Below are 13579 nucleotides of genomic sequence, written 5' to 3' on the forward strand. Positions count from 1 at the left end.
CCCATAGGTGCTAGGGGTGCGGGGCACCCAGGCGCTGGGCACCAGGCCGAGAGTCCAGGGGCTGAGAGTTGAGTCCAGGGAAGAGCCTGCCCATCAGTAAGAGCTCCGCGGTGGGCTCTTCTCTTGCGGCCAGCTCTACGCTGCGAGGTCGGAGGAGACCGAACCAGGGAGACGCTGAAGCGGCCAGCCAGCTCCACCCTCCTGCATGCCTGGGACTGGGCAACTGTGGGGGGCGCTGGGCGGATCTTTCCGCATATGCTTAAGACAGCCCTTCTCGCATCTTAAGCCATGGGTAGGCATGCTAAGGCCTGGAGTCCAGATGCGGCCCAATCGCCTTCTAAATCCGTCCCACGGACGGTCCAGGAATCAGCGTGTTTTAACATGAGTAGAATGTGTCCTTTTATTTAAAATGCATCTCTGGGTTATTTGTGGGGGGCCTGCCTGGTGTTTTTACATGAGTAGAATGTGTGCTTTTATGTATTTAAAATGCATCTCTGGGTTATTTGTGGGACATAGGAATTCGTTCATTTCCCCCAAAAAAATATAGTCCGGCCCCCCCACAAGGTCTGAAGGACAGTGGACCGGCCCCCTGTTGAAAAAGTTTGCTGACTGCTGTCTTAAGCAAATAAAAAAAATAAAGTAAGGAATTGTTTGTTTTCATAATTCATTTAGAAATTTGGTGGGTTCTATACAGGAAGGAGGGTGGGCAGTGATAGTGTCTCCTTTTTATGAACCGATACTTTAAAAACAAACAAACCATGCTGTGCATTTTCAGAAAACATATGGAGACCTCGCTGAGAGGCTTGAGCTGAAGGAGCGGTTACATTGCAAGAACTTCACCTGGTACCTACAAACCATTTATCCCGAGATCTTCATCCCAGACCTTACGCCGGCGTTTTACGGAGCCGTAAGTGCGGGTTTGGGGTGTTCATTGCATGAGAGAGTTCTTTCTGGGTCACAGCAAAGGAGCATCTAGCCTTGCCTTCCAGTGGTGTAGCGTGGGGGGTGCAGGGGGGCCGGCCACACCGGGTGCAACATCTGGGGGCACAAATCCACGGGTTCTACATCCAACCGCATTCCACCAAATGCCTCAGGAAGAAACACCCCAAATTTTCCACTTGGCCCTTTCTTGGTTCAGAATATATTCTGCAGTGAGGGCTGGCTCAGAATGCCAGTATCTGGTCCAGATTCGGATTGAAAATATATGTAGGGGGAAGTGGGGCAGATTGATACAGAAAAATTCAATCTCATATTTTATGTAACAAAAATGAGTCAAATAATATTTTTTTTGCTTGATGCATGGCATAACTAATCAGTGTTATAATAGCAATCAAAAGAACCATTAAAGTTAGAAGATAATGAGAATATAATGACTTCAGTAAAAAAAATGGGGTTTGTATCATTCTGCCCCACCGATGGGGCACTTTGATACAAAGCATCAATTGTATGAGAATATTAATTATTTGCAAAAAAATTAATGAAAAAACATTTTTTATTGTGGGAGATCATAATCAGCCTTACAATTTGCTACTTAAAATTTAAATTACGTATCAAAACTAACAGTGTTTCACACACATCATAGACTTTATGGCAGGTTTTCTTAACAAAACATCAAAACTTATATTTATCTCTTCTCAAACAGCTATCCATTACAAAAAAAACACTTTGGAAAAACTTTAAAAGTATAAGAACTCACATTAGGTAGTCCAAAAAATAGTAATTTAAACAAAATGCTTATAAAAAATAAGATAATTACTTAACGTTTAGCTTCTATTGCACATTATATCCACTTAGGTCAATAGAAAAAAGTATAAAGAGATGATGTTTGACAAACATACAAAATCCTGTTTTTTTTCCTGAGATATGACACTTGATAATCGGTCAAATTATATTTAGAAATGACTTTGGCCACGTAGTAAACAAACGTTTTTTTTCTTTTCAAATTTAATGAGTTTAGAGATTTCATGCAAACTTGTATATTGGGGCACTATTGTACACTAGTGGGGCACTTTTATATGTATCAATGTGCCCCGTGTCTTGGTGTATCAAAGTGCCCCAATGGACATTTAAAAAAAACAAAAACCTAACCTGTGTGGTGTAGTGGTTAAGAGCGGTAGTCTCGTAATCTGGGGAACCGGGTTTGCGTCTCCGCTCCTCCACATGCAGCTGCTGGGTGACCTTGGGCCAGTCACACTTCTTTGAAGTCTCTCAGCCCCACTCACCTCACAGAGTGTTTGTTGTGGGGGAGGAAGGGAAAGGAGATTGTTAGCCGCTTTGAGACTCCTGAAGGGGAGTGAAAGGTGGGATATCAAATCCAAACTCTTCTTCTTCTTCTTCTAACCTAACAATTATTAATAAAACCATTGAACTTATTTAAAAATCACGTGTAATCCTGACTACTGAGTGGAATAACTTACCTTTGGGTATTTTAAAATCTTAACTAAACAACATAAAACAGTGTTGGAACACTTTTACATTTCACGTAATTTTTTTAGTTGGCCATGCTAATACCTACTCTTGTCAAACACCAACGGCTAACTGGCGGGCGGCGCAGTTGCAACTGTTGTACTCACACATGTATAGACACGTTTTGGTGATGTCGCAACACAAATAACATTTCTCGATATTGAAATATTGTTGGTGCATCAATGTGCCCCGCTTCCCCCTATGTTCCAAATCCAGATGGTAGACCTGTAAAACCTACATGTATAAACATTTAAAATTGCTTGTGTATTTCCAATCTTCCATCCCACTCCAATGTGACTAAGAGTGAAACTCCGGGAATAGGTTTGATTCTCCAACAAGTGAAAACGGTGCACATCTTCACACATCAACCCTTATCTTTTGTCCTGTGCTTTGCAGGCACAACGCCATGCTTTAAAGCTGAAGCACAACAAAGGGCACTTCAGGTTTTCCCCAGATTGCCATTTGCTCTGATTCAGCAGCTTTTGGGGGGAAAGCGCCATGGCAGGAGGGAGACCACTTGGACACAGAGCTTTAAAGAAGGGACCTATGCAGTAGAAAAGGAGATCTGGATGAGTCTTTTATTACCTGCCCTTTGGCTTTGCTACATAAAGCAAACCCTTCATTAACCAGCCTTCAAAAGCTTTAATTTTTGCTTTGTCAATCTGTACTTCTCAGCTTAAGGGACGCAGGTGGTGCTGTGGGTTAAACCACAGAGCCTAGGACTAGCCAATCAGAAGGTTGGCGGTTCAAATCCCTGCGGCAGGGTGAGCTCCCGTTGCTCGGACCCTGCTCCTGCCCACCTAGCAGTTCGAAAGCAAATCCAAGTGCAAGTAGATAAATAGGTACCGCTCTGGCGGGAAGGTAAACGGCGTTTCTGTGTGCTGCTCTGGTTCGCCAGAAGCGGCTTAGTCATGGTGGCCACATGACTGGAAGCTGTTCGCCGGCTCCCTCGGCCAATAAAGCGAGATGAGCGCCACAACCCCAGAGTCGGTCACGACTGGACCTTATGGTCAGGGGTCCCTTTACCTTTACTTCTCAGCTTATGAACTCTGGACTCCTTCCTTCCCTCCAGTAGCGGAGCATATGCCTGCGCTGCCCAGAGCGGGGGCGCTCCCAAGGGGTGTGTGCTGCAGAGTGTGTCCTCCCAGGCATGGAATAGCCGCTCAGGGTCCCTGCAGCTGGGGATGGAGCGAGCCGCCCATGGCGAACATTCGGCACGCCACCTGCCCGCAACTCCCAAGCCTCCCCCAAGCTGTCAAAATGAAGGGGGAAGGGGGGAACAGCGCCGGCAAAGTGGCACAGCTCCCCCTCTTACCTCGATGGCTCAGGGTAAGCTTGGGAGTCACGGGCAGGTGGCGCGCCAAATGTCAACCCCCTCAGTGAGGGCACCCGGGGCGGTCTGCCCCCACCACCTCGCTTCCTAAGCCCCTGCTTCTCTCCCTCCGTCAGTTCTACTAAGGAACCAATCTAATGGCCGTCACTGTCTCCAGAACTTAGAATATTCTGATTTGAAACCTAGTGGGAGGGTTTTTGAAAAAGGGTGCATATGTTGCAAAGGGTGTATATGTTTTTGTTTCTTGAGCAGGAACTAGGTATGCTAGTAGCTAGAAATGGAAGATAGATATAGTTGCTTTAATAATAATAATAATAATTTTTATTTATACCCCGCCCTCCCCAGCCAAGGCCAAGCTCAGAGCAGCTAACAAGCAATAATAAAAACAAGCTGAATGATTACAACTTAAAAACAAAATGAAAATACAACATTAAAATATTAAAATGTAGCCTCATCGCGGGAGGAGAAGGAAAAGAAAAAAGAAAGAGAGGGAGGGGATCAAATTGGCTCCAAGCCAAAGGCCAGGCGGAACAACTCTGTCTTACAGGCCCTGCGGAAAGAAATCAGATCCTGCAAGGTCCTGGTCTCATGAGCCAGAGCGTTCCACCAGGCCGGGGCCAGTTTAGAAAAGGCCTTTCCTCTGGTTGAGGCTAATCTGCCTTCCTTAGGGCCCGGGACCACTAGGGTGTTGCTATTTATGGACCTTGAGGCTCTCTGTGGGGCATAGCGGGAGAGGCGGTCCCATAGGTACGAGGGTCCTAGGCCATGAAGGGCTTTAAAGGTCAAAAGCAGCACCTTAAATCTGACCCTGTACTCCACTGGGAGCCAGTGCAACTGGAAAAGCACTGGGTGAATATGCTCCCATGACAGAGACCCCATGAAGAGCCTCGCTGCAGCATTCTGCACCCGCTGGAGTTTCTGGGACAGCTTCAAGGGCAGCCCCGCGTAGAGCGAATTACAGTAGTCAAGACTGGAGATGACCGTCACATGGATCACTGTGGCCGGGTCGGGAGGTGCTTCGAGAGAGGTGGGAGGTTAGTTGGGCTGAAGGGGGGAATTCAGGACTGCACACTGCTTACAGAAAGAGTGCAGATTCAACAGGGCTGTGTCTCTGAGTATTTAGGCAAATTCACACCTAGGTACTAGTGTTGGATTGTTTTCAGATAAGAAATGAGGGTGCCAAACGCTGCCTGGATGTTGGAGAGAACAACCATGGAGGGAAGCCGCTCATCATGTACCCCTGCCATGGGATGGGAGGCAATCAGGTATGGAATTCGTCAGAAAAGTCCGGTGTTAGGGTGGAATCCAGCAAAACACTCCCATTAGTGCAAGGGTTTCTGTTTGTGCAATGAAACTTACCCTCCTTCTCCTCTCTTCTCTTTCCCACACCCTTCTAGAGGATTGGAGAAAACCCCAGAACAGATTTAGGGGGTGCACAGGGAAAGATGTTCCGCTGCACAGCCAAAAGTCCCTGTGCGAATGGAACTGCTTCATTGGACAGCACCCCGTGTCTCTTCTCATGTCTGAGCACACACCACAGGGCTATGATTTCAGGCGCTGCAGTCTGGAAGTTTTGTGCTGCCCTTATTTCAGGCAAACAAGATTATTCTGCACTGTCTGAACTACTTGCAACTTTCCTAGTATAAGAGCATACCCACATTTCCCCCCTAGGTTTCCATTTTAAAACAGGAAAAAAAGAACACTGCATTAATCAAAATACAACTTCTACAGTCATACCTTGGATCTTGAATCGCTTAGTAGCTGAACAAATCAGTTTCTGAACGTTGCAAACCCAGAAGCAGTTGTGCCGGTTTGCAAACGTTTTTCGGAAGCCAAATTTCCGATGCGCCTCTCATGGCTTTTGATTGAGTTCAGGAAGTTCCTGCAGCCAATCGGAAACCGTGCCTTGGTTTTCGAACAGTTCTGGAAGTCAAACGGACTCCCGGAACGGATTAAGCTCGACAACCAAGGTACAACTGTATAGACTTGTTCCCCAAAACAGTTGAGAACAGTTTTGCAAAACTGGTAAGGGATTGCCTACCCCTTTGTTTTGCATCCACGTTTTCTTAAAGTGTAAAAATAAACCGCTCTACCCCAGAACAAAGCAAAAAGCCTGACTCCTCTCAGTTGTTTTCTGATGAGGAAGGCCTCTTAGCAACTCCCTGTTCTTTTGTGTGTCGTTCTCAGTACTTTGAATACACATCCCAGCGAGACCTGCGGCACAACATCGGCAAGCAGCTCTGCCTCCGTTCCAAGATGGGACCCGTGGAACTGGGAGACTGTCACTATACAGGGAAGCACTCCCGTGTGCCGGAAAATGAAGAATGGGAACTGACTAATGTGAGTGCTTTAAGTTATAGATATAGGTAGATTTCAGAGCGGAATGCTTTTCTCTTGCTCTCGGAACCCCCATTTTTGCCTCCCATCAGTTGTCCGCTGCTTGCCAGACAGACATCCCTTGCTGCTATGGCTACAGTCTGGCCTGGCCTGGCCAAAGCACATAATGGGCAGTTCTATTCTGCCATTTTTTCTGGAGAGCAAGGAGTTCCTTCTGAGAGCAGCCGCTGAGTGTGGGCTTGGGGTGTGCTGTAATGAGAAGTTGCAGCAGCCACCACAAAGGAGGATCTGACGATCCCTCTTGGCATTGTGGGAGCCATTGGCCCCCACTACTTTGAAGGGGAGGCAGGGAAGAGAGAGAACTCCATTTTCACAACGCTATTTGTTTGCTGGGTTGTTCCATGTTTCTCTAGCACAGGCATAGGGAAACTCGGCCCTCCAGATGTTTTGGGACTACAATTCCCATCATCCCTGACCACTGGTCCTGTTAGCTAGGGATGATGGGAGTCCCAAAACATCTGGAGGGCCGAGTTTGCCTATGCCTGCTCTAGCACCTGGTGTGGTGATGGTCTCCCGAAAAAAAAGTCATTCTAAAAATTCATGGAGAGGCAAGTCTCTCAATGACTAACTAGTTTTTATTAATTTATTCCATTTATATCCTGCCCTTCCTCCTCAGGGAGCCCACAAGAGCCAAATGAGCTTAGCTAAATAAGCACGGATGCTTAATAACCTGTCTGAAAATGGTTGATGCCAAAGACAGGGTTTTAATCTCTCTTTAAACAATAGGGCTGTGATGAAAAACACTGGAATTAAAATGTTTCTGGCTTTTGTTTCTTGGAGGGAGCTAGTGAGTCTACAGGACCCCAACAGGGTAATTTTGTTTGTGAGGTGGCCATATTCACAGTATTTTGGCAGTGGCGAGTTATGCTGACCACGGTGCTAAGGATTAGGAGAAAATAAACTTCCAGAGTTGGGGAATATGTCAAATTAGCCACAATTCTTCCCCACGAACATGTTTTTAGGATATTCTGCTCTTCAGGAGTGTGCAGGAAGCTGTAGCCACTCTCTGACCACCCAGAAGAACTCCTGCCCTGTCCCCTGGCTGCTGCTATCCATGGTAGCAGCAACAAGAGTTAACATTTTCCTTGTTAATGGCCATTTGCCATAAACAACAACAACAAAAACCTGACTTGAGTAGCGGATATTTTCCCCACCTTCAGTCAGGAGGGGAGAGGATGCTTTTGCTATGGTAAGTGCACCTCCCTTACTTCAGAAACACTGCAAATATTTCCCCTCCCCCCCCAAACCAATGAACTTTGTCCCCAGCAAATACCAGGCAAATTTCAAGAGGGGCATTTGGTGTTGCCCCAAAGAATTGCATATTCCTAGAGTGCTGGACTTCCTTGGAAGCCTTGTGAGCTATAGGTAAAAAGCTAAAGGGACCCCTAACCCTTAGGTCCAGTCCAGACTCTGGGGTTGCGGCGCTCATCTCGCTTTATTGGCCAAGGGAGCCAGCATACAGCTTCCGGGTCATGTGGCCAGCATGACTAAGCCGCTTCTGGTGAACCAGAGCAGCACAAGGAAACGCCATTTACCTTCCCTCCAGAGCAGTACCTATTTATCTACTTGCACTGCGTGCTTTCGAACTGCTAGGTTGACAGGAGCTGGGACAGAGCAACGGGAGCTCACCCTGTCATGGGGATTCGAACCGCCGACCTTCTGATCGACAAGCCCTAGGCTCTGTGGTTTAACCCACCTTGAGCTATAGGTACAGAGGTATAATACAGTGGTGTCTCGCAAGACGAAATTAATCCGTTCCGCGAGTCTCTTCGTCTTGCGGTTTTTTCATCTTGCAAAGCACAGCTATTAGCGGCTTAGCGGCTATTAACGGCTTAGCGGCTTTAAGAAAAAGGAAACAAACTCACAAGACGTTTTGTCTTGCGAAGCAAGCCCATAGGGAAATTCGTCTTGTGGAACGACTCAAAAAACGGAAAACTCTTTCGTCTTGCGAGTTTTTCGTCTTATGAGGCATTCGTCTTGCGGGGCACCACTGTATCCATATATCACACTCTGTGAGGATACAGGGAAAATCAATCAGCTTTGTGTTCTCCTTTTCTAATTGCTCATAGGAATCTCTCCTACATCTCTGAGGGATAGAATACTGGGCTTGGATGGACTTTGGAGTGATCTAAGGCAATGCTCTTCAATTTCTTCTTTTTTTAGGATCACCTCCTTAAAAATGTGGCATCTAACAAATGTCTGTCTGCAAGGGGAGAGCATCCTTCCATGGCTTCCTGCAACTCTGCAGATCCTCATCAGCTTTGGTACTTCAGCTAAGCAATCCTGGCAAGGACCACAAAGCCTGTTGCCGAGGTCCTCTTGTGAACGTTTCTCTTCTCTTAACTCCACTACCAAGAAGACAGAGGACAAGTTCAGAGAAAGAAGGGAACCCAGTCAAATATGCTGCGTAATCACACTTGACTTACAAAACACTTTTGTGCCTTTGTGGGATGGGATGGTCAAAGAGGACACAGCAAACCATTGGTGTGTCTTTAGTTCTTTTTAATTAAGTAAAATTCCAAGCTGGTGAGTTTGCCCTTTAGAGTACCATAAGTATTGTTAATCAAAGCTCCATATTGTGAGACGGACAACAATGGTGGTTTTATTTTGCAGTAGATTTAAAGGGGGGGACAACGTTGATAGGATGTAAAATATTTTTTTTTCCTCTTAACTTTTGTATGCTGTGAGCAGCGTAGGAAGTAGCAGCTTGCGGAGGTGCCGAGCCTGTCCTAAGAAATAGTTTACCTGTGGGATAGTTTAGAAAATAACTGATGCCAAAGATAAAAATGACTTTAAACTCTGTTACATAGGGAAAGCGTCTTCTGGCCACACGGAGACTGCGGAAGGAGAAACTGCATTGTAAAGACTTTGGGGGGACTTTTCTAATAGTTTCTCAGCTGTGTTGTTGTTGTTTCCAAAGATCTTGCACACAGATGCTGGTGGGCAGTGCAGAAACTCTTGTCCCCCCAAATTTCAGTAGGTTAGGACTGCATTTTCCAATAGTGTAACACTGGAGTGTGGTATTGTTTTGTGGCTGAAATCTTCACCTCTTTGCGCAGCCCGTTGCCAGTGCCTTACTTCGTCAGACCTCTCACCATTGTGCTGCAAATAAGTCCCTTTCTCTCTTTTTTAAAAACATCCTCAAGGCAGCTTTATCCCTTTACCAAAGAAAAAGGGACTTTGGAGGGGAGATGTACTCCCTGGACCTCAAACAAAGGAAGGGTAGCGTTTTTGCTAGGCCCTTCCTTACGACTCCCAATGTCAGGGACCTGGTGTGCCTTTCTGATCGCTGCAATCCAGACCTCCAGAGGCCTTTGACATGAACTTGACCCCCCCACACACCTGTTTGTGTGTAGTCTGCATGGTTTAACAACTTCGTGCACTACGAGAAAGTACTACTTGCCTTTCCATCTGGATCCTATCATTACCTTGATTGTACACTGTGATGCCTTAGAGCAAGGAAAGCTGCTAATGTGCCTATATTTTTTAAGACCAGCTGGAGAAGCTTCTTGCTTTGAGGAAACGGATACTGCAGAAGCCTGCAGAATCACCTTCGTGGATGGGATTGTAGAGACAGGGAATGAGTGTGTGCCTGCCTGTCTTTACAAAAACACCTGCTGAAGTAAATTAGTACATGATATACTGCTAGTTTCAGTTGCCTGATGGAGCAAATCTCTGTTTTCCTCATTTGTTTTGTATGCTGTTAAGAAAAATAGCTTATTTGTTTTGGGGATGTCACTGGAGGTGGGGATTTTTATTTTTTTCCAAATGCAAGCCCAAGATGCTGTTCAGCCACAAAGCTTCGTCGTGACTTGACAATGAGCCTCTTCTTACCCACAGCTTGATTAGCTCTTGCACTGTCCATTGAATGCAAAGTGTAGAGGTGAATTTGAAGGAAAATGTACCTCCAGAACATCCTAAGTATTGGGTGTTTTTGAGCACACTACACTTTAAAAGCCGTTTGTTTATGGGGTTTTTTTGAAGAAAGACCAAAGGTGCTGACTGTTTCCCTAGATTTTGAATGCAGAAGGTGACATTGGTTTTCCCATTGTGTTCATTTCCAGGAAGGCTTTAGCTGAAAGGCAAAGACCTGCCTTGGGTAAATTTCCAACTGGAAATAATAAAACTTAAAATTCTATTTTACAAGAGAACCTTGTCTGACTTTGCTTACTTTCAAATTGCTCTTGAACTGTGTGTGTGTGTGTGTGTGTGTGTGTGTGTGTGTGTGTGTGTGTATGTGTGTGTGTGTGTGTGAGAGAGAGAGAGAGAGAGTGAGTTAAATAGCAGGCTAAGGTTGGAAGCTGCTTTTGAGAAAAATATTAGCTGCAAGTCTTCCCTTTGGTCAGTCCTCATGTTTTAAGTGTATTCTGTATAAATATGTTGGACTCCAAAATTTATTATATATATAATAATAACATTGGAGGCTATACACCACACCCCCTCAACAGTATTTATAGGAACTCAAACACTGAGATCCTGCTCTGTTCCAGTAACAAGAAGCCGAAAGCACCAGCCTGAAGATGATGAGTGAGACCTCGTCGAAACGTCGCCTAGACACCCCAACTTTTACACGGGAAGACACCCGAGGACACCAAAACCTGCATTCCTGTACCCGTGAAAATCTACGAAAGCAAATATATATATATATATATATATATATTGGCTGGGTATATCAGACCCCATGGAAGTAGGGTGTTGCTCCCTTACTGCCACACAACGAACTTTTTAATTGCTTCTGAGTATTTCGTATCTTGAGTCAAACATTGGAGGATATTTATACATAAGCCATTGGGGTCTGTGGAGAGATTCCAAATTGGCAACCAGTTTCCTGCCCTTTTATCTCCAGAACCATTAATTTTCATGCGGTTGTCAGCGACCACAACATTTCTCAGCAAAAGGGCACAGAACAATATATGTGTGGGACGTATCTCCGTACATCCAAATAGGAACAGCAGCAATGAAGCTGCAGAGTAAGTGTTGTTCTGGAAATATTGCCCGGTCACATAATTTTGCACCACTAAGCAAAAGAGTTCACATAATGTCTGGGATCCAAAAAGCTGGCTTCGGCACACCCAAGAGTTTGGGCGGGTGGCGCTGTGGGTTAAACCACAGAGCCTAGGACTTGCCGATCAGAAGGTCGCCGGTTCGAATCCCCGCAACAGGGTGAGCTCCCGTTGCTCGGTCCCTGCTCCTGCCAACCTAGCCGTTTGAAAGGACGTCAAAGTGCAAGTAGATAAATAGGCACCGCTCTGGCGTTTCCATGTGCTGCTCTGGTTCGCCAGAAGCGGTTTAGTCATGCTGGCCACATGACCCAGAAGCTGTGCGCCGGCTCCCTAGAATACAAAAAAGGGAGGTGTGAGGAGGTCAGGGAAACAAGTAAATGAAAGTCAAGACATGGAAAGAAGGAAATGTTTTTAATTGTTTTTATTTTTCTGTATTTTGTATTTTCTGCTCTTTTTAATTTTTTTCTTTTCTTTTTTTCATTTTTGTAACTTTTTTTGAAACTTTAATAAATATTATTTTTTTTAAAAAAAAGAAACTGGTGGATTCTAATCTACCCAAAAGCTTGCCTGAAGAAAGCAACAAGAGGAAGGACTTGTAAGGCTTCAGGCAAGAGATGTGAGGACTCCTAGAGCCCACCTGCCTCCTTCCCAAAGCTGCTGCCCCCCACCCAGGAGCCCCTGTCCAGTGGCTGGGAGAAACTGGGGGGCTCCGGGATCAAGGCGGAAGCTTGCTGTTTCATTTTGCTTTGTCACGAAGTCCATCTGCACTACAAACTTTGCTAAGTTTAACTGCCATGGTTTACCACCCCCCAAGTAACTGTTATGACTTGTCTTTTTTATTTAAAATATATATATTCAGTTTTACAATATACATTAGAATTTAAACGATAATCATAAACATAGAGGATTCCCTCCCCCACTCCATGGTTTCCACTGTCAAACGTTTCTACTGCATTTTATAATTTCTCCATTTTTCTTTAAAATCCATTTTTACCTTAGTTTTTCATACATTACAAGTGTTGCTATGATCCTGCCAAAGTTTTTAGTTGTTTTCAGTGTTCTCTCAGATAACTTATCAATTTTCCCCATTCCTTGTTAAAGTTTCTATCTTCTTAGTTTCTGATTTTCCTGGTCATTTTCACCATTTTAGTGTGGTCCATCCATCATCATTATCATAAAAAAGGGTGCCCAGCATTCTTCACAAAATGCAGATATTCTAGTGGCAATCTATCAACTTATGTGAGGAGGAGGAGGTAAGGATCTTGAGCCCCTGAATACAACCCACAGGTCAAGGTGTGGACTACCATAAAACACAACTTTCATCTGCAGAGATGCTCAACTTGTTTGCTGCTGTTCAACCTCAAGCCTTTGTCTTCTCCCACAACTACACTTCCCTTAACCAGTTGGTGTGTTGTCGGTGTTTGGCGGCTTCTTCTTCTTCTTCTTCTTCTTCTTCTTCTTCTTCTTCTTCTTCTTCTTCTTCTTCTTTAATAGTGTTTGACTTCATAAGAATGTTTTCCCCCTGTAAGTTCTTCTTTCAGGTAACTTCCTCAAACCAAACTAAATTTGTACCGGAGGTTAATGCCATTTCCCAGCAAGTTCTGATGGTGGAAAACTGCAACCTCACAGAAAAATAAGGCTGTATATTGGACTACTTTGTTCCTTCTTTATTTTGTAGAACAGTGGTTAAGAACTTAATTCGTTCCGGAGGCCCGTTCTTAACATGAAACTGTTCTTAACCTGAAGCACCACTTTAGCTAATGGGGCCTCCTGCTGCTGCTGCGCCGCCAGAGCACGATTTCTGTTCTCATCCTGAAGCAAAGTTCTTAACCCGAGGTACTATTTCTGGGTTAGCGGAGTCTGTAACCTGAAGCATCTGTAACCTGAGATACCACTGTAGTTGATTCTATACAGCAGTTGATTGTACATAGACTCTAAAATCAAAATATCAATAATATAGGGAAATTGCAAAATGACCATATCTGAACAAGTCATCACAAGCTTTCTGTTTTTGGGGTGGTACCTAGAGCTGTCTATGCACAGTGGCGTAGCGTGGGGGGTGCAGGGGGGGCTGGCCGCACCGGGCGCAACATCTGGGGGTTAGGGTTAGGGGGCACAAATCCACGGGTTTGGGGGGGTGCAAATCCACGGGTTAGGGGGCGCAAATTACTTGCCTTGCCCCGGGTGCTGACAACCCACGCTACGCCACTGTCTATGCATGAGTGGAACAGACTTCTGCTTGCACAGTGGGACTTCACCCTCCTTTCCTTTCCCTGCAGCACCCCCATACCAGCAAAATCTTTTCCAAAGAGTTAGGAGGGACCCTCCTCTAGAGTACATTTGGGGGGCAAGGCAGGGGGGATGGGAAAAAGTTGAAGTC

The 13579-nt window shown here is 45.3% G+C and overlaps 1 protein-coding gene across 3 annotated transcripts in view; it reads left to right on the forward strand.

Moving 5' to 3' along the window:
• The window catches only part of GALNT6 (polypeptide N-acetylgalactosaminyltransferase 6), a 62473-nt gene extending 52931 nt beyond the window's left edge, over nucleotides 1-9542 (forward strand). For all 3 annotated transcript variants that reach the window (XM_081898677.1, XM_081898676.1, XM_081898678.1), the window contains exons 8-11: nucleotides 776-907; nucleotides 4963-5064; nucleotides 5987-6139; nucleotides 8360-9542. In XM_081898677.1, coding sequence (XP_081754803.1) covers nucleotides 776-907; nucleotides 4963-5064; nucleotides 5987-6139; nucleotides 8360-8473 — 501 coding nt within the window. In that variant the 3' untranslated portion in view covers nucleotides 8474-9542. The remainder of the gene's footprint in view (nucleotides 1-775; nucleotides 908-4962; nucleotides 5065-5986; nucleotides 6140-8359) is intronic.
• Nucleotides 9543-13579: the final 4037 nt, after the last annotated feature.

The sequence above is a fragment of the Podarcis melisellensis genome (assembly GCF_964234715.1).
Source record: "Podarcis melisellensis genome assembly, chromosome: 2".
NCBI lineage: Eukaryota > Metazoa > Chordata > Lepidosauria > Squamata > Lacertidae > Podarcis > Podarcis melisellensis.